The sequence below is a fragment of the Cydia pomonella genome, chromosome 9 (assembly GCF_033807575.1).
Source record: "Cydia pomonella isolate Wapato2018A chromosome 9, ilCydPomo1, whole genome shotgun sequence".
NCBI classification, from domain to species: domain Eukaryota; kingdom Metazoa; phylum Arthropoda; class Insecta; order Lepidoptera; family Tortricidae; genus Cydia; species Cydia pomonella.
In genome coordinates this window covers 3,132,137-3,151,364 of record NC_084711.1, presented here as the reverse complement: position 1 = coordinate 3,151,364, position 19,228 = coordinate 3,132,137, and the positions used below count along the sequence as shown (strand labels likewise).

General features: G+C 36.1%; 2 protein-coding genes across 4 annotated transcripts in view; both read right to left on the bottom strand.

The window, feature by feature from the left end:
• Positions 1-251: 251 nt before the first annotated feature.
• Positions 252-6,104, bottom strand: LOC133521112 (23 kDa integral membrane protein-like). 2 transcript variants are annotated; one of them, XM_061855876.1, is made up of 6 exons: positions 5,926-6,104; positions 5,152-5,340; positions 4,527-4,706; positions 3,162-3,282; positions 2,641-2,746; positions 252-939 (listed from the first exon to the last, which is right to left on the bottom strand). In XM_061855876.1, exons 1-5 carry the CDS (start codon positions 5,998-6,000, stop codon positions 2,673-2,675), a joined length of 639 nt encoding a protein of 212 aa, XP_061711860.1. In that variant the 5' UTR covers positions 6,001-6,104; the 3' UTR covers positions 252-939; positions 2,641-2,672. The 2 variants fall into 2 exon arrangements, with proteins under 2 accessions (XP_061711860.1, XP_061711859.1); XM_061855875.1 differs by having other exon boundaries at positions 3,149-3,282; positions 5,926-6,103.
• A 1,230-nt stretch (positions 6,105-7,334) lies between these two features.
• The window catches only part of LOC133521114 (superoxide dismutase [Cu-Zn]-like), a 31,312-nt gene continuing 19,418 nt past the window's right edge, over positions 7,335-19,228 (bottom strand). Inside the window, exons 1-5 of one of the 2 annotated variants that reach the window (XM_061855879.1) lie at positions 18,097-18,179; positions 16,654-16,721; positions 15,444-15,659; positions 14,639-14,889; positions 7,335-8,807 (exon numbers count right to left, since the gene is read on the bottom strand). In XM_061855879.1, coding sequence (XP_061711863.1) covers positions 8,714-8,807; positions 14,639-14,889; positions 15,444-15,659; positions 16,654-16,713 — 621 coding nt within the window. In that variant the 5' untranslated portion in view covers positions 16,714-16,721; positions 18,097-18,179 and the 3' untranslated portion in view covers positions 7,335-8,713. Of the gene's footprint in view, positions 8,808-14,638; positions 14,890-15,443; positions 15,660-16,653; positions 16,722-18,096; positions 18,180-19,228 lie in introns of those variants that run through there. The other variant, XM_061855880.1, reaches the window with a different exon arrangement.

Here is a 19,228-nt window from a genome sequence, read left to right as displayed (position 1 = left end):
TCTGTTTTGATTGTAGCTTGTAGATAAGAACTTAATTGGCATGAGTTACACAGCTATCAAAAATGAGATGCTTATAAAGCGGAATCTCCTGGAAATTGCCGAATAGATATATCCAGGGGAATGAGAATAGAATGATCCTTTTTATTACAAAAGTTATAGCTAACTAAAATCTCAATGATTTTTGTAGAATGATCCAAAATGAACCTGTTTGCTAGGTTGGTCAGTCTGAACCAAAAATTAAAAACAATAAATCGTTTTGAATCATTTTTATTAAAAAAAAGTCTTATGTGCGTAATCTGCTCTACCTGTTATAGGTATAACAGCCTCAACAGCCATTGGATAACTTACTGATGTCTGGAAGTTTCCATAATTGTCAATTTTGCAACACTAGACCCTACTGATAGTGTTGTGTTCTTGCTGGTGAGTAGGCTCACCAGAGTTCAACTACGGTGGGTGCGGAGGGACCCTTAGGTCGGCGACGCGCATGTAACACCTCTGGAGTTGCAGGCGTCCATATAGGCTACGGAAACTGCTTACCATCAGGCAGGCCGCATCGTATGCTTGTTTGCCATCGACGTAGTATTAAAAAAACCTATGACAGATTTCCCATGCGAGAATATGACATTCTCGGATGGGAATCGGCATTTTTCAATTCCATAATGCAAGTTTCCCTTGTTACTAGTAAAATAGAAATTCCCAACTCTTTGGAAACTTCCAACAACTGCAGGAGAACTTATATATTTTTTCGTATAATAAATTATGTGCGGTAGGGCAGAATACGCCTGATGATATTGAAATCAAAGTAGTATCACATTTAAAGTTTTTAAATACGCTCCTTCCTCTGTTCGTTGAGAGCTAATATTTAACTGTTTTCTTGTAAACTTGCACCCTGTTCTTCAGATTGTGAGCCACCATCAATGATAGTACCGTCCCAGTCACCTGAAAGCAGATATTATCTTAGGTTATTGGAACGAAGTTCCTTATCGGACGGTATGCGGATGGGAACTAGGCGAAAAAAAAAAAAAAAGTGTAAGTCGGACTCGCGCACGAAGGATCCATTATCTATATAAAGTAGCAAAAGTATCACGTTTGTTTTATGGGAGCCCCCTTAAATATTTATTGTATTTTGTTTGGTATTTGTTATTATAACGGCAACAGAAATACATCATCTGTGAAAATTTCAACTGTCTAGTTGTCACGGTTCATGAGATACAGCCTGTTGACCGACGGTCCGATGGACGGACAGCGAAGTTCCGTTTTACCCTTTGGATACGGAACCCTAAAAAGGTCAATCGAATAAAATTAATTATTAAAAAAAATTGTCCACAATGTTAATCCACTGCGGAAAATGGCGACTACGTTTGCATGGAAAAGCGGTTGTCAACTTCCCTCTTAAGAGTAACGCTTTTTTTAAACTTATCTGTTTGGTCTGATAGTTGACTGGAAGAAAATGCCTTCTAACATTGTACCTAATTTCTTGTCATATTTGAATAAAAAATATTATAGTAAGCATCTAAAAAAAATCTTTGGGCCGTAAAAGTATTTGCTCACATTATTATTGCAGGCAATGGCATATATTGATCGGGAAAGAGCAATAGGACATGTAATTTAAATTAAATTTGGCCCGAGCCTAGCATCACATGATGAGAACGATTTAAATAATAATATCACACTGAAGAATACATAATATTGTCTCACATATCTATCGCGCACACAATATTACGAACAAGATCTACATAACTTACTTATACAGGAAACATATTTACCGAAATGGTTTCCGATTTAGTCCACTTTACAAATTTTGAAATGTTGTCAATTCATTTATGGTATCACATTGACACCATTCCGAAGGAAAAACATATAAAATACAAAAAAACCTCCACACTTCAACCGTAAATGTCATATACTAAGAAAAACTGACTTAGTCACTTTTTCTAAGTATATGAGTTATGACATTCCTCCAGGATATTGTAGTGTTTTTACTTGAAATAACTAAATTAAAATACATTCAATATTTTCATGTTGAAATTTGGTGTAGAGATAGTTTGAGTCTCCGGAAAGGACTGAGGTTGCTTTTATTCCAAAAATTCCTTAGGGTGTAAAAAGAAGAGTGGAAGTTTTGTATGAGGAATCAATAACCGCTGAAACGATTTAGATGTAATTGGGTATGGTCTAATACTTGTAGTTGAAAATAATAACAAACGTGACTTGGAACCTAAACTTAAACTTAGACGTCGCCGAAGCTGAAACCCTATAGCTTGCATCAAATCTGGGTGGGTCCACTCCGTCTTAAATACAACTTAGGAACACAAAGACTAATTCTGCCAAAAAAACCTTTGATTCAGAGAAAGCCGTATTTGGCCTTTTTATATCGTGGACAAATGCAACTAATTCGGATAGCGACTATGCAGTTTACTCAGGATATGTCACTGTCAATCTCCTTGATGAAATGAGTGACGGATTGAACGTTCTAGCTCACGTGCGCGTGCACTGAATTGTTGGAGCCGTGCACGCACACGTCACGCAAGCGGCGTGCCATCTCTCATAAGGAATTGTAATGTTACAACGCATAGCAGCAGTACCTAATACTGCTATAGTCGCTACTGGAATGTAACCTAAGATAGTATTAAACTAACTGACCTCAAACCAGAAGCACATGGAGGCGACCCCGATCATGCAGTCAGCCGAGTCGCGCAGCGCGTACAAAATGGCGTCCTCACACCCTTCCGTGTAATAGGCCTTGGTGCTGGAAACATAATGCAATACTTTGAGATTAAATCCAGCTGCGTCTTATGTTTACCACTTACTTTAACTATAGTCATGGCAGGGTCGCCATGAGATGTCAAATGATAATAAAATAATTAGCAACAAAGATGAATGGATGTATTCTGTATTAAGAATAGTGGCATAATAATCGAATCAGCGATTTTTAAGTTCATTCATGCAAAAACATAAGGAAGAAGAAGGGTATGTTCAAGTGAATGAGCAAAGTTATTAGTCGCCCACCGTCATTTTGCTATCATTTCGTCGGTCGCCGCACCAGCGGTTCGGAGATGTGGATTCGACCAATACTTAAAAGAGGTTGATGCAAAAAAACTTAGGAACACTCGGTCTGCTAGTAGATCTATTAAGAAGTGGTAATAATTACTTAAGACAGTTACGGTAGAGCGTGTTCTGCGCAGCAGCGGTGCGGGAGCGGTATGCGCGTGGACAGCAAGCCACGCTCACAGGCGAGTTCACGATCTGGTAGTCATCTGGCCCGTTCAGACCACAGCACTCGTACTGAGAACAATTTTGAACTTTATCAATTCAATTCAATTCAAATATACTTTATTCATGTAGGCCTAGCAACAAGCACTTATGAATAGTAAGACAGTATTACATATAATTATCTTAATCTAATTATCAGAGCAATTTATTGATGTTGTAAATATTATTCCATATATAATACTAATGAATATAATTCATAGATCAAATTTAATACTAAAACTTTCACAAAATACAGTCATACAAAAAAAAATGTATAAAAAATACTTGTCTAGATTGTTTCTAGAATAAATTCTAAATGTCAAACAAATATAATAAAAACAACAAAGGAAATACATGCATTGGAATATCCATTTCATCATCATTATTCAAATATAATAAATAATTAATCATTTCGAATCACAATTAATCCCACGTTGTTTTATCATTCATGTAGTCTTGTGTGGTATAATAAGCTTTAGAAATAAGTTTACGCTTTACATGATTCTTAAATTTATTAATTGGTAACTCAGTAATATGGTTTGGAAGTTTATTATAAAATCTACTATCGGAGAGGGATCGACAAGCTACTCCCCGCGGCCCACCTGAGGGATTAGATTTTACCTCTCACGTGAAATAAGAGTTATAATTTCGTCAGTAAACTTATTCACAGCATGGTGGGAATTAAGTTTATTTCGAAAAGACTATCTCTTTCATTCTCTCCGAGTGTTTTGCCACAAAGTTGTGAATCAGTAAGTCGACTACTTTGCAAGTTAGGTATAGGAAGTTTTTTTTGAACCTCATATGGACGGATCCATGATCTAGGGTTTCAACGCCAAATGGTAATAGTCTGTCCGTTTTTCTACGATCAAGTACGCCATAGTAAATGTATGGCGAGCACTCCGCTCACTTTTACGTTAGTCCGTTGAAGGTGGGACAGTGCCAGTGTCTCTACGCAGGTAGCATCCCACACTAACATCCGTCCCAATCCCAAGCTCCAAGGACCTAAGGCCCTTGTCACCATCCCTGATAATGCCAGTCGGCTCAAGAAGAGCAGGCACGTTGATAATGGCAGGAGACCGACGGATTCTGTCATTAAGCGATGGATGTCTTGAAAAACGCGCTGCTTTTATGTCAAAATAATAAATAGAAGTTTTATAATATTTAGCTGAATTTGCACATGTAGAACCAGTACGAGTACAGTAACAGTAACGCCATCTGTTTGTAGCTGTAGTGTGTTGGTAGAATTAGGAGCGATAGAAGAGAAGCCACAAACTCACGTTAGCCTCCAAGAACTCCCAATACTGCTGATGTGTCGCCACATCCTCACCGGTGACGTTGCGGAAGAAGTCCTCCCTTAGGTAGCTGGTAACTCTGTATTCGAGCCCGTAACGCTGGAGGGCCACGTAGATGGCCAGCATCACCCCTATCAACATGAGGATCACGTGGAAGCCGACGTACTGGAAACAAGAGGTGCTGTTAAAGTTTCTTGGATGTCGGATGCCATTTCATTGGAAACTCATACTTATTTACCTCGCTTCATATGTAATTGCGCAATATCCAGAGTCAAAATTAATTTTAGGATCCTCCTATTGTAATTAACAGACTTTCATAATTCCGTTTCGCAATTTCAGTAAATACTATCACTTTTTAGCGAATGATATTTACCTAAACGCAAAAGCAGAATCTGAAACAGTACCTAAAGATATTCGAATACAGTAGGCGCTCAGCAATCTGCCACCTGAACCTTTCCTCTTATCCCAAATTGTTTTTTTGTTTGTTTTGAACTTCCAGATAATTGGATTTGTATGGGAAATAAAAGCTTATAAAAAACAATTCTACATAGGGCATACCGAATTGGCGAGCACCAGAATACCGTAGTTAGTTTAAAGAGATGTAGCTTACCAAGTAAAGCAACTTGACGCTGTTCCGCAAAACCGCAATGATACCAAAAATGCCCATGATGACCAGCAGTGTACAGGCGGCAATGATCAGCAAGTCTCCCACGTAAGTGCCTGCTGCTTCTTCTTCGCCATACTGGTGGAGGATACGGGTGTCGACCACGGCGAAGCCGAAGATGAAGAGTGCCGTGACCTGAACATCAGTGAACTTTTAGGCCCTTCGCCGACTTGAAAAGGTTAACGAAAAATAGTATGAGAAACGCTTACTGGCGCGAACGTGGGTGACAGATTTTACCTACGATGGTACCCGCGGGCTTGCATCTGCTGCTTGCACCTGATCAAGTCAGTGAATGGTCTTAGGAAGAACCAACAGCAGCTCAATTAAATAGTTTTTAAGGTTGTGAAATTACAAGTAAGTGAAACGTTAGTTATTATTTGGAGTTTTTCTTTTCATTAGAGCGATAAGCAAGACCAGGTTCTACGTTGGAGTTCTGTTCATCTTAGCCTGTTTAATGTTAATATATACATATCATTATATCAAAACAATAATTTTCTAGCATGTTACTTGAATTTGATATTATTATTAGATCATAAAATCATTACCAGCTTATATGAGTGCCATGTTGGTATTTTTTAAGCAGTCAGGTTTACTCATGATGTTTTCCTTCAGCGAAAAGCAACGGACTTATGTCGTAACTAGATCTGTTTAAAAGAAACTAATTGGATAGCTACGATTTGAACAAACAAATAACAATAGTTGTTTCAATCAAACACTTACTATACAAAGCACGTTCAAGGCCACAAGCAATATTCTCGAACATCCGTGTCCAAACTCTGATATTTGGAACACCATCTTGCCAACGGTACTGTACCGCGTTTAGAACGTGTTGTCAAAACTCCTTTGTATACGGAGACCCGTTTGGGTCCACACGATGACATTGATTGAGTCCAGTGGAAGGTGGAAGAGTAAACTAGGTGTACATTCTGGGGAAACACCAGATGGCTAATAATCTAGTGAATTATTAAACGGTAATGATATCGATTCGCTTGTCAGCTTTTTGTATGCATTTAGTGCTGTCTTTATAATTAAATTTTTCAAGTAGGCATGTTACAATGTGCTTATGAATGTCAAATAAAGCTACGCCGGCTCTAATCTTCCACCTCTGCCCGAGAAGATTTTAATCCCTCCCAAATTGGAAGAGGGTATCGTATCCCAAATACCCGTGGACCAGCAAGAAACTCGGCGGGACACATCTTTTCAAAACATTACAACATATTATTTACATGCATAAGACTTTGTGTAATGAATCCACTCTTAAGACAAAAGTGGACGAACGCCCCGAAACCGCTTTTCCATACAAACGTAGTTCCCCTTTTCCTCTCTGGATATTAAGATTATAGAAAATATTTTTATAAATTTGATGAAACCACAAGAATTAGGAGCGAAAATGAGAATTCTATAAAAAAAATTAAATGCTCCTAACTCTTGTAATAATCAAAAAATCAAACTGAGGGGTATAGCTGTGGTTAATATACATCAATTTGCATAAAAATATTTTCTATTATGTATTATCCAGGGAGGGAAATGGGGACTGGGTTAAAATTATTTTCGTTGTCTTGCTGTTTGTCCCCAAAAAATGTGACTTTGGTATGGGATGAAATTTATTTTTTTAATTGTCATCATACAAATTCAAATCTACAGCTAGAATCTACAAATACAAACGTGACAGAGTGGTCAGAAACAAGCCAACGAAAAGTATTTTGACCCAACTACGTTTGACTGGAAAAGTGGTCGTCCCTTTCCTCTTAACTTTTATACCTGCAGTTATTTATTCTGATCTACGTAAGGTGGTAGGTATAAGGTTTTATTTATGATTTATTTACATATATTATTTTATATTCGGTTTTAGAACCATGTCATAATGAAATAGAATAATTTGAATGTATGTAGCCATAACAGTCTGAAAAACATCTTCGTAACAACATTATCTATTCAATGTGATTCGTTTTAAATATATTTTATATGCTTTGTTAATCTATTTCAAATAAATATCGCGAGTTCATTGTACCTACGTAATAACTTATACTATATATGTATGTCCACTGGAAGGACACCGTATATTAGTTTTAACTGTAATATGACGAAGTAAACTTAATATTATAATTTAAGAACAAATAATAACGCAATTGCACGTGGAAATAACACGCTTTATTCGTAAAAAATCTGTACAATGTTTTGCAAAAATAAATACTTACATAGGCATTTTACTTACATAACTAGTCGTAACTTACTAATTATAAAGCACAGATAACTGACAGGTTAAGTACAGGTGTAAAAGCAAACAAAACGTGCGATAATAAGCCCTCACGAGACAAAAAAATCAATTAAAAAAGATTTTACGAAAACCTCTAGTATAGACTGTAAATAATACTGTATCATTGAGATAATACAAATTTGCAAGTATAGTAGAGTTCATAAATAGGTTTTCATCGCACTTGCAGCACTTGCTCGTAATACCAAACAGAATTTGAAATAGAGGTGGTTTGTCAAAGAAAATTTTGTAGCCACAGTAAATTTACTGCCATATTTCGGCACATGATTAAAACTTTAGAACGCCATTTCACTTTGATCCTTATTCTTTCACTGATATGTGTTAAATTTGTATATTAACAAAAAGTGGCGCCATCTTACCAGGCATCGGGTAAAGGTTGTGGCACCATCGCTCGAAACAATGCCGCCATACCTTTGACCTTTTATCTATTAGATGGCGCCACTAAGATACTTTTTCACGTAGGAGAACTTTAGTTGCCATTAAAATTATACAATAAAACAATATGCACTCAGGACTCAGATACTTTGGATATTAAAAATAATAGCCAGGATTAGATACAATAAACTTATAACAGTTTACTGTATGGTAAGGCACCAATCATGAGACAAGATAAAATTTGGAGTACTTATTTTTTGATATTTTACGAATACCTGTCAAACTTCAACCGTTTTGCGCGTTAAAAGTTGAATTTCCTATTTGTCAAAAATACTGCAATTGGCTTTAACATAATTAACACATTAATTATGTTTTTATTCTCATTTTAAGGATAAAATGGTGCCATTTTTTAAATTCAGACAATGAAAAATTAATGATACATCAAACTTAAGCAGCTCTATGACTTTTGTCCTGGTGAAAATGTTTAAAAACTGATGTTAAATATTTATTTGGAAATCTTTGTGGTTTACGTCTCATTATTGGTGCCACGTCCATTATAGGGGTTACTGTATCTAACTAACTAACTAACTAGCGTGGCGCAGTGATCCAAAGAGGGTCTTGGCCTCCAAAACGAGAGAATGCCACCTGTCCCGATCCTGTGCCACTTCCTGCCAGTTGTCGGTTACTGTATCTATTTCTGAATTTCAATGGATAGTAAATAAATATAGATTAGCAAGCCCTTTTCGTCAATAGAAAAAAGCCGCTTTAAAAAATGTAGGCACGAACTTGTCCTGCCAAAGAAAATTTGAATTTCGCGCCTTTTTCTACTGACAAAATGGGTTTGTCAGAGTAGATATATTAACGCAGCAAGACTGTTAAAGATGAGAGGAGGAGCATGGATGGTGCGATGGAGGCTAAGGACGCTGTGTTGCTCCAACCATCGACGGGATCCCTGGAACAGAAAAAAGTTTATTTGTCAAAAAACATTTTGATGACAAGCTTTTATCACTGATTGTACTTTTATTTCAACAGGCCACTAATGCTCGTCGAGACAATTCTAACAAACCGAAACACAATTAGGTTGCCTTGTGTTATCAAAGAATTCCTATGGTCACCACCTTAGTGCATCATCAGATGAGCTCGATGGTACCATAACTTTGCATCATCACCCAACTTACATATAGGGCTTGTGCACAAATCACGCGAGGTTCGCGGGGGGGGGCTGGAAAAATCACGAGAGACCACGTTGGGGGAGGGGGGGTGTAAGAAAACCTCACGTGTATTTTTCTATGGTGAACAAAAGCAAAAAAAATACCTACTACTTACTTTTTCTCGATTTTGTTAAACATAAATCTTCACTTGGCACTTCGAAATAGCGAGTCTAAACAAGATTTACTCTATACAATATTTATCTTAAAATTAGGTACAACGAAAAATTTTAAAAAAATACACGTGAGGTTATGTGGGAGGGGGGGTTCGCCAAGGTGAGGTTCTTGGTTCTTCAAATATCACCAAGGGGGAGGGGGCTACTTCAAAAAGTAGCCGGAAAAACCTCGCGTGATTTGTGCACAAGCCCATAGATAAATCGTCAATTACTGGCCACTGTGTAATAACGGGCCACCTTATAAAAAAAACTTAAAATTATTTGAATTAACGCAATCTTAATAATTATGTGTAAATCTTTGTACTAATTTGTTATTTAGTTATAAGATTGCTACACGCCCTTACAGTTATTTAATATTATGACGACCACTTTGGCCTAGTGGGTAGTGACCCCGCCTACGAAGCCGATGGTCCCGGGTTCAAATCCTGGTAAGGGCATTTATTCGTGTGATGAGCATGGATATTTGTTCCTGAGTCATGGGTGTTTTCTATGTATTTAAGTATTTATAAATATTTATATATTATATATATCGTTGTCTAAGTACCCTCAACACAAGCCTTATTGAGCTTACTGTGGGACTTCGTCAATTTGTGTAATAATGTCCTATAATATTTTTTATTTATTTATTTATGTAATATAAATAAATAAATAACATAAATACATAAATATTATACGACATTATTACACAAATTGAGTAAGTCCCACGGTAAGCTCAATAAGGCTTGTGTTGAGGGTACTTAGACAACGATATGTATAATATGATTGCAATAAATGCTTTGTCTTGTCTTGTCTTGTCTTAAAACTAGCAGATGTTATACATGTGACTTATGCATTTTGTTGGCCCAAAAGGGATACCAATCAGCATGTGTCGGAGCACTTAGTACAACGAAGCTGATTTTCTGTGGTCCCAGTTTTTGATTTCTTTTCACTTATATTAAGCATCTATGACCCTTAAGACCATTGTGAGTTTACTATAATAATGACTTAACGAACTAATAAGTATTTTTCATCACACTAGCTCGAAAAAGATCTTATTTCATGCAGGTGTACTGAAGGACAAAGGCCTATATTGTTCCCGCGGGAGTTATGGACTGTGAAAAAATAGCTATTAGTCCCTAGGGTGTTCTAACTTTTTATTTAATTATGTCATACGTTCATACAAACCAAGTAGCGTAAATGAGTTTTAATTTAAAAATACTGCCGTTTATGATTTAATATTTTTGTTCATGTTTAAAATTATTTAATTTGATTAATTTAACAGCCGTTTAAAATATTTTTACATAATTTTCAATCGTGGCTGAATGCCGAATAGGTCTGTGCCTTCGATGCTTAACCTGTCAAGAAATTACAAAATGGCGGACGAATGTTTGATATGTCACCGTATTTAAGAATTATTTCGCTTAAAATTTCTTCGCAAGTGTGATGAAAAACTTTGTGTGTAACTCTGGGGGTAAGAATGTTTTTATTATATTTGTTTGACATTTAGAATTTATTCTAGAAACAATCTAGACTAGTATTTTTTATACATTTTTTTTTTGTATGACTATATTTTGTGAAAGTTTTAGTATTAAATTTGATCTATGAATTATATTCATTAGTATTATATATGGAATAATATTTACAACATCAATAAATTGCTCTGATAATTAAATTAAGATAATTATATGTAATACTGTCTTACTATTCATAAGTGCTTGTTGCTAGGCCTACATGAATAAAGTATATTTGAATTGAATTGAATTGAATTGAATATTGCAAACTCGGGTCTTTAATTCCCTCCAGCCTACGGCTGTCAGGAATTACCACCCTCGCTTCCAAAATTCCACTTACCCCCCTCGTTGCACAATGTACTATTGCACTTTTACATTTTTTAAGCTTAACGCGAGTTCTATCAATAGTTTAAATATCTTGTTATTCCAAGGTTACGAAAACTAGCCATAATTCCTGACTTTAACTTACGGAAGGCAATGAAGATTGAAAAAGAGGTCACTTACTAAATCTATCTGCTTTGCCTTAAGGTTGACTGGTAGAGAATGCTTTTTGGCATTAAGTCCGCCCTTTGCACGAAAAGTTTTTATTTTTTACGATATAGATTAAATAAATAAATAAATTAATATTTATAGTATACAGCGAACTGTACCTTCTTTATAAAAAAATCATATGCATGCGACATGTGTCTGTAAGTTTTTTTCCAAGATATTTTCAGGGGAAGTCAGAAGATATTTTTACATCATGATTTTAAGTCGCTGTTTTATATAATCAGTTTTGCCTAGTTTAATTAAATATTAATTCAATAGAGTCCCAATTAAATTAGACAGGCGGAACAGCTAGCCAAGCAGAGTACGAATAGTTGTTAATAACTTACCGTAAACTGGGGTTACTTTGAATCGCGGGGAAACATTGGTCATCGATTTTTGAGAAATAGGGAGTTAATTTTTGAACGCAAGCTTGTTCGATTATACCTCGGAAACTATGCGTCTTAGCGACATGGTCACTTTCACCAAGTTTTTTGAGATCTTGTATAGTTTTTGAAAACTCTCAAAAGTTTACTCTAAGCTCACAATTTTATTTTGATATCTACATCAATGAAGCTGCTTGGCCATGTTTGGTATCGTTTTCGTATAAATCGGGGGTGCTGAATTTATTTATGGTACACCATTTCAAAGTAAAAACAAAATTTACAAAAGGTACTTTATTAAACTCCTCTTCACGCTTAACCCGCTGAACCGATTTCGTTGACATTAGGTAAAGATATAGTTTGAGTCCCGGACCGGACATAAAAATATAGGAGTTTTTATAACCAAAATATAATTTGAGGGTGTGAAAAGTGGGGTAGATATAAAATTGAGAGCCCTAAAATAAACTTTCAAGACAGAATATCTGGACGACTAAAAAAAACTTCACTAAATTAAACTTGTAGCAAATTTAGTCAAGTCGCCAAGAGACGCAAAGTTCCCAAGATATTAGTGACACAACGAAAAATGCGACCCTCTCCCCCCCCCCCCCCTCCGGCTAAAGCATTTCCCTCCATACATTGTTATTGCTTGGCCTATAGGAATTTATTTGATGTCCATGGCCATTTTAACAGAATTACATTCGACGTCAAACATATGTTTATACTTTTGCACCTTACTCCTTTGTGATGAGGATGAGGCGAAAGATGTACACGTATCTTTGACGTCGACTGTAAGGTTAACGAAATATAAAGTGAGCTGATCTCTCGAACAAGTTTAAACAAGATCAGCTCACTTTACATTTCATCAACTCTACATGATGAAAGCGTTCAAAAAGCAATTCCTCATATTTTCAAATCGATGGCCAATGTTTCCTCGCAATTCAAAGTGACCCCAGTTCACGATATCTTATCATTGTCTATTTTGTTGTAATTGTTGCCTCGTGTATGATAAGCGAAATGCTGAATTTACATAGTTTCTGCAAAATCAGCTCACCCGTGTTAGCATTTGACCTTTTATCTGTAGCCATTTAATATGATGCGTTTTATTTTCTAACATAGAATAACAAAAACGCATCGGCCACAATTCTGGGAGCCTAGCCATGTTGCCAATAGTTGACAGAAGATATAGGCAGGGACTGTAAAGGTTGGAAACCGTCACAGTCTTTTTGAAGATAACAGGCAACAGTTGTAGATTTGAATTCGGAACTATCGTCCTGCCAGATGAATTAAGATCTGCAGACGGGCATTCGGGGTGTGGCCGTAATTAAGGGTAGTTTTATTTTATAATCTTGCAAAAAGAAGAAAAAATATATGATATTAGAAATCTACGTCTACGTTTATATTCCACCACGGTTAGATCGCATTCGCTCGTTACAGTACTTTATCACGCGAGAACAAGATAGGTATACAATTGAATAAGTGTTCAATGCAGTATATGGTTGTTATGTTTGGTGGGGCAGTGCTCGCCCGTATCGCCGATTGTATGTTGTTTTTATACTTAAACTACCATGACTCAAGATCCTGCCAACGTTATAATGAATTTGCTTTTTTGTTTGAAGTGCAAAAACAGCCAGTACATCTAGGTACAACGAGCTTTACGCCCGATCAGTCAATTTTAAACTCTATGACAACTGGAAAAAATGCTGAATTTGATCGATGAATAAAATTATAGGCTACTTATATAAGCGCTTGAGACGGCGAATGAGATTTATACTATATCGCTATTGTAACTAAGTGTGATTTAGGTTGCACAATATGAAGTTGTATGTAAAGAGTCTAGTAATGCGTGAATCGTGATTGTGTTCTGTTCACCTTGGAGACTTCACTGATTGCATCAGATATGTGCATAGGCTCTTGTCGTGACTGGCTTCACAGTGACAATGTCAACTTTACTCGACTAGGTACCTCAGAAATGCAGGTTAAGTAGCTACGTTCAAAGTAGGCATTGATTTTTCTAATTTTTCTGGCAGAGGCAAGTAGGTAACATACATAAGTGACTATTTTTATAGCTAAATTTTTGGGACCAAATATATCTGGCTGTATGTATGCATGGTTATTACAAAATCTATACTTTTGTGAGTGATGAATAATTTGTCTATGCATTAAAGCGTATTAAAGAATGCCTAATTGTCATTACGAGACTATTTATGTTCATTTCATTTGGATTATTCGTTATTTTCTGTTTTTAGCCCATACGCTTTTAATTTTAATATCTTCAAAAAAATATTCTACAGATCTGATACAAAAGAAACACACCATTACACATTTATCTTTATTCACTTTAATACAAAAATCGTCTACCGAACCTACCTCGAGTACATTGAGAAACAAACCAGTTCATCGTTCTTTAATATTGCGTTCGGTCGCCAAACCAGTCTTTCCAGATATTTAAACTATTGCAACCAACGGCTGCCCATTGATACAAGATAAATCTCTCAATTCATCACGTGTTTTGTGACCACCTGGTAATAAACGTGATAAACGATAGTCTGTCAAGCCAATCCCGTCAGTAGAAAAAAGCGGCAAATTAAAAAAGTGTAGGCGCGAGGGGTTATAGTCCCATAGAACATTTTAAATTCGTGCCTTTTTCTACTGACAAACTTGTTTGACCGGCTATAATAAGTTACATTACACAATTTCTATTTTTAAAACCAATAGGCAACTTAGAGAGCAGAAAAAATTACGGTGGAAAAGTATATCGAGATTAAAGCAGAATGTCTTTCAATCTTTTTCCTAACCAATAAGAGACACATTGAGCACTTTAAAATGTTCCCTATATCCATTATATTGATCTTCATTCTGGCATAAAATAAAGCAATCGAAAACCAAATTAGAATATGAATTTTCACATTGACCAGTACAAAAAAGTATAACCATTTTAAACTTGGAACGTCATACTGGCCAGTGCGAAAATGCAAAAACAAATGAATAAAAAAGCGCCTACAGAATGCCAATGACGCCACAAGCGACTCGACCGCCAGCGTTGCCAGTCTTCCTCGAGTCAGGATGTTCAGTGCGACCGAAGTCATCAGCTCTCTCGTGTAGCACTACGGCGCGGCCGAGGATGCTGTGCTCGCCAACCAGGGAAATGAGGGAATCGGTGAAATCGATGCGGCCGATGCGGGTGTCGTCGAACTCTACGTTGCCGAGGTCACCGACGTGGCGCTCTTCGTCGTTGGGGTGGCCGTGCTGTTTCTGGAAGGGTTGGGAGATGGTTTTGTAAACAGCCGGCTTAGAATAGGTTTCCCTCTCTAATGAATACAGTTAGAAACAGTCGGGCAATCTATCTCATACTGTCACGGCGCTCCTGTCCTAAGCCTACAGAACAGAGCTCGGCTTTTGAACTGAGGTGTTTTTAAATAATCAAAGGTTTCTCCAATTTTTTATTTCTATAACCAATTGTCTACTGATGAAGTCTTAAGAGATGGCTAGATCCCTATAGATGAAACTACATATATGGGACAATTTTTTCGATGATGTGGGGAATGGGGATGGAACTGGACAATACTTCATTAATTCATCATTTAATCACCATTGAAGTAAATTTTCTGATGAAAATGGGAAGCCTTTTCTATTGATTTCTGACTTGAAGTGACTGCCAGTTATCAAAAAGCGTTTAATCAAATTTCCTTTCAATAAAACCTGTCTCAACCCCTACATACATTGCTCTGGATGCTAGTTGTTGGATACCACGAATGATGCCATAAAGTACCTAAGCTACGAGTAAGCAAAGTTAGACAAGAACTTACATGCTCCGGGTTGAAATGTCCGCCGGTGCTTAAGCATCCTCCAGTCAGATCTCCCTTCTCATGGACATGGAATCCGTACTGTCCATGAGGCAGACCAAGAATTGTTCCCTCGATACGGACTTTGCCGTCATGAAGCTGGGTGAATGTCACGTTGCCTTGGATGTTGGCTGGGTTGTTGGGGTCACCCACTCGGGCGATGGCACGGAGCTCGGGGACCTGTTGGAATTACTAGAAATACTGAGACCCAATAACAAAAATTTAAAAACTATTGTTGAGGTGGATTTATATGATTTTATTGGTCAAAGCAAGAGTTCCCATTATAATGGGAACTGCAATTAAGCAAACTTTACTAAGCTGAGTAATATCAGAGAGGAATGCAACGATTATTTAACAAGTACAAAATGTTCATGTACTTAGCGGAAACGGAGAAAATGACAAATAACTTAATATTTATCTATCTATAACGCTACTTGATAGTAATCCTACAATTATGATCATATACCTTGAATTTGTTCAATTACACTATCATAGGTTTGTCATTTTTCAATGACTCCCATATCTATGATCACATTTATAGAAATGTAAGTATCATAGGATAATGTAGGTAGGTACGAGTAATTGCAGCCTAAGTATGTATATAACGTCGTCTAAATACCCAAGTGCAAGTTTTGCTTAGTTGGGGCTAGGTTGATCTGTGTTAGATGTCCCCTAATATTTATTTGTTAACTAATGTTTGTAATGTTTTTTAACTAATTAAGTAATCGATAAGTAATTGATTTTACCAAAATATCTCTAACTGTATATTATCAGAACTCAATTAATAATTGATGCAAATGTAAAGGTAAATTAGGAGAAGTTCTGTGTTTAATAAGTTTCTTTTTCTGAAATGGGATTGGTCTGTTGAAAAATTTAATAATATTTGTGTCAAATTCTTGTTTGTTTTTTTTATGGCCTGGATTCTAACCCTTTAAGCTATCTCATAGAACAAAACTAGAGGCAGGCTAAACTTGCTGGCGCCATCTATGCAAATCTTTGACAGTTACTAACTCCATTAAGCTGTTCCGGCAATTTCAAAACAAGTAACTTACTAAACAAAGAACTCCTTCTAACTTCGAGTACCTAGTTAATTTCCTGTCGCGTTTGCTTATAAGTGGTGCATCAAAACTGCCGTAGTATCGATTGATAAACACCGTATAATTAGCACACTTACGTGTCCATGGTGTGCCGCCGCCATGGCGACGCAGGCTGCCAACAGTACGATGTGCTTCATGGCTGCTTCTAGAAGACATTAAAAACACTGCTAGAAGAATCACTCATAGTAGACTGTAGGACTTCAGGCTAATCTAATAGGAGGACTTAAAATATAAGTACAAACAGGTTTGGTTATGCGTAACAAGCTAGATCTCAATTGATCACTCGTGACCATATTTTATCTCAGCTTGTTCCTAATATGAGTATTTCCTCCTTGATGCTAACCCAACGATGTTCGAAACGAAATATTATCGATTCTATTTCTGTCTGATGGACACAGCATTAGATAATTTATGAATCGCAAATTCTCGAAACATAACCGATTTAATGACTACATTCTGCACGTTTTTCCGTCCTCATAATACTAAAAAAAATTAGAGCTACGTTGGAGTCATCCGTGTGCAAAAAATAATATTAATAATATTTATAAAGAAGAAAGAAAGAAGAAATGTTGACACTTGGGCGGGGGTGTTAATGGTGTAATTTCTTATTTATACCTATTCTGCACGTCGATTTTAACTATGCGAAAATGTTTTCCCTCACTTTTCTGTAGTAATTAATTTTAAAAATGTATTTTTTCCGACATATATATCTGCAATGGAAGCCAAGTTTCCCGATCCACAGAGTAGACTAAATAAGCTCGATACCTGGCCACAAATTAATGCCTGTAAAATTCACTAGGTATTCCTAATAATGATGACTCAATAAACTTAAACTTCTATCGTAAAAAAACAAAGATGTGAGAAACGGAAGCCACCACAAACCACAATACAAATAACTACCTAATTTGTGATAAAAACAAATTGGTTTTTTGCTGAACGTCCATTGTTAGGACATGGGAAGATAGAAGTAATGTTTAAGCTCATGAGATTTAATGTCGTATCGTATCCCATGGATTATCCTATGGGAAACTACTTTTAATGGACATTATACATAATAAAGAAAATTAACTAGTCAAAGAATTTAGAGCGTTAAATTAACATGTTATTAAATATTTAATCAGTATATAAAAATAGAACGTGGCCAATGTAAATAAGGATAAGTGTAGTCAAATAACAGTGCATAACAAAAATAAAAACAACAACTAGGTAACATAATACGCCAGCAACGAAATCGGATCATTTTGTAAAAAAAATATTTACAAAATTACCTGTTTTCTTTGCCCTTGAGTGTAGTTCGATGCTCACAACACCACATCACAAGTTGTCAATTGTCAAAAACAAGATCGAATATTCGAGATTTTTTAAAGTTGTTCTGATATAATGTAAAGAAAAATACTACATTTATCTTACCATTTGTCCAACTAATATCCAGTCCCGAAACCACTATTTAATACATTACGAAATATTATTAACAAATATCAAAACACAATATTCAGATTTGAATAATAAATACGACTTACCTCTCTGAGATCTCACCGAGAATGAGTGGTTGAATCCACGCAAACACTCCTCCCTACGCACTAACTATGACCATTATACCAAGACCCCTGTTGTCCTATCTAATTATACCAATTTGCAGCCTACTAAGGCCTACGGTCCTAACCATAATACTAATTACTTTAATGTAATTGAAACCATTTTCAATTGGGACTAGAGTTGCATATCTTTTGCATTGTTCAAATACAGAACAAAACAATTTCAACCATATTCGCTACACAATTGATTTCAAATTCAACTGACAATTTTTCTTGTATCATGGTAGCTAAGGTCCTATGACACTGTGAGACAAGAGGGTCTTATTTGCTGGTCGGTGGACCGGTCTGTGAGATTAATGGATTAATAGTCTTGCGCTGCAGTTTTCCTCGATACAAGGTTGGTTTAAAGGTTTTTTCATTTATTTAATAATAAGTCAGTTATTGAAGAAGACGATGATAGTAAATTGATGCTTGTTAATAAAGTTTGTCACAGTTAAAATTATAATAAACCGTTTTGTGACTCGACTATGTACCTGCCTAAACATTTGACTTAAATAAATTCAAAATAGGGATCATACTTTATAAAAAAATTCTACCAGCTTTTCAAGCAGTTGTATGACCCCGTTTTCTTTGATAATTCGTGATCTAGGTGACTAATAGGTAACGTGCCAATCGTAAAACGCTCCGCAGCTTAGCATAATCGTATCTCTCTATCACTCTTTCATATTAGTGCGACAGTGACAGTTGCGTTTCGTTAGCTACGGAGCGTAATCGATTAGCATGTTGGCACTTACAAATTAAACTTGAGCATATAATCTGAACACAGATGTAATAAGTTATTAAGTAAACAATTACTCGCGGTTAATCGAGAAATTGATAACAAATGGGTGGTAAACATAATTAACGAATAGTCAGTTATTAACTAACGATTTGATTGTACTCAGTGCATGCGAGGTTTCACAAGGTGACGAAATACATATGAATGAATGAATGAATGAATGAATGAATGAATGAATGAATGAAAATCTTTAATTCAGGCAAACTAGTGGCCCATTGATAAATCCTTAAAACTAACATACATATTATTACAATGTATTTTTAAAACTAAACACTACAA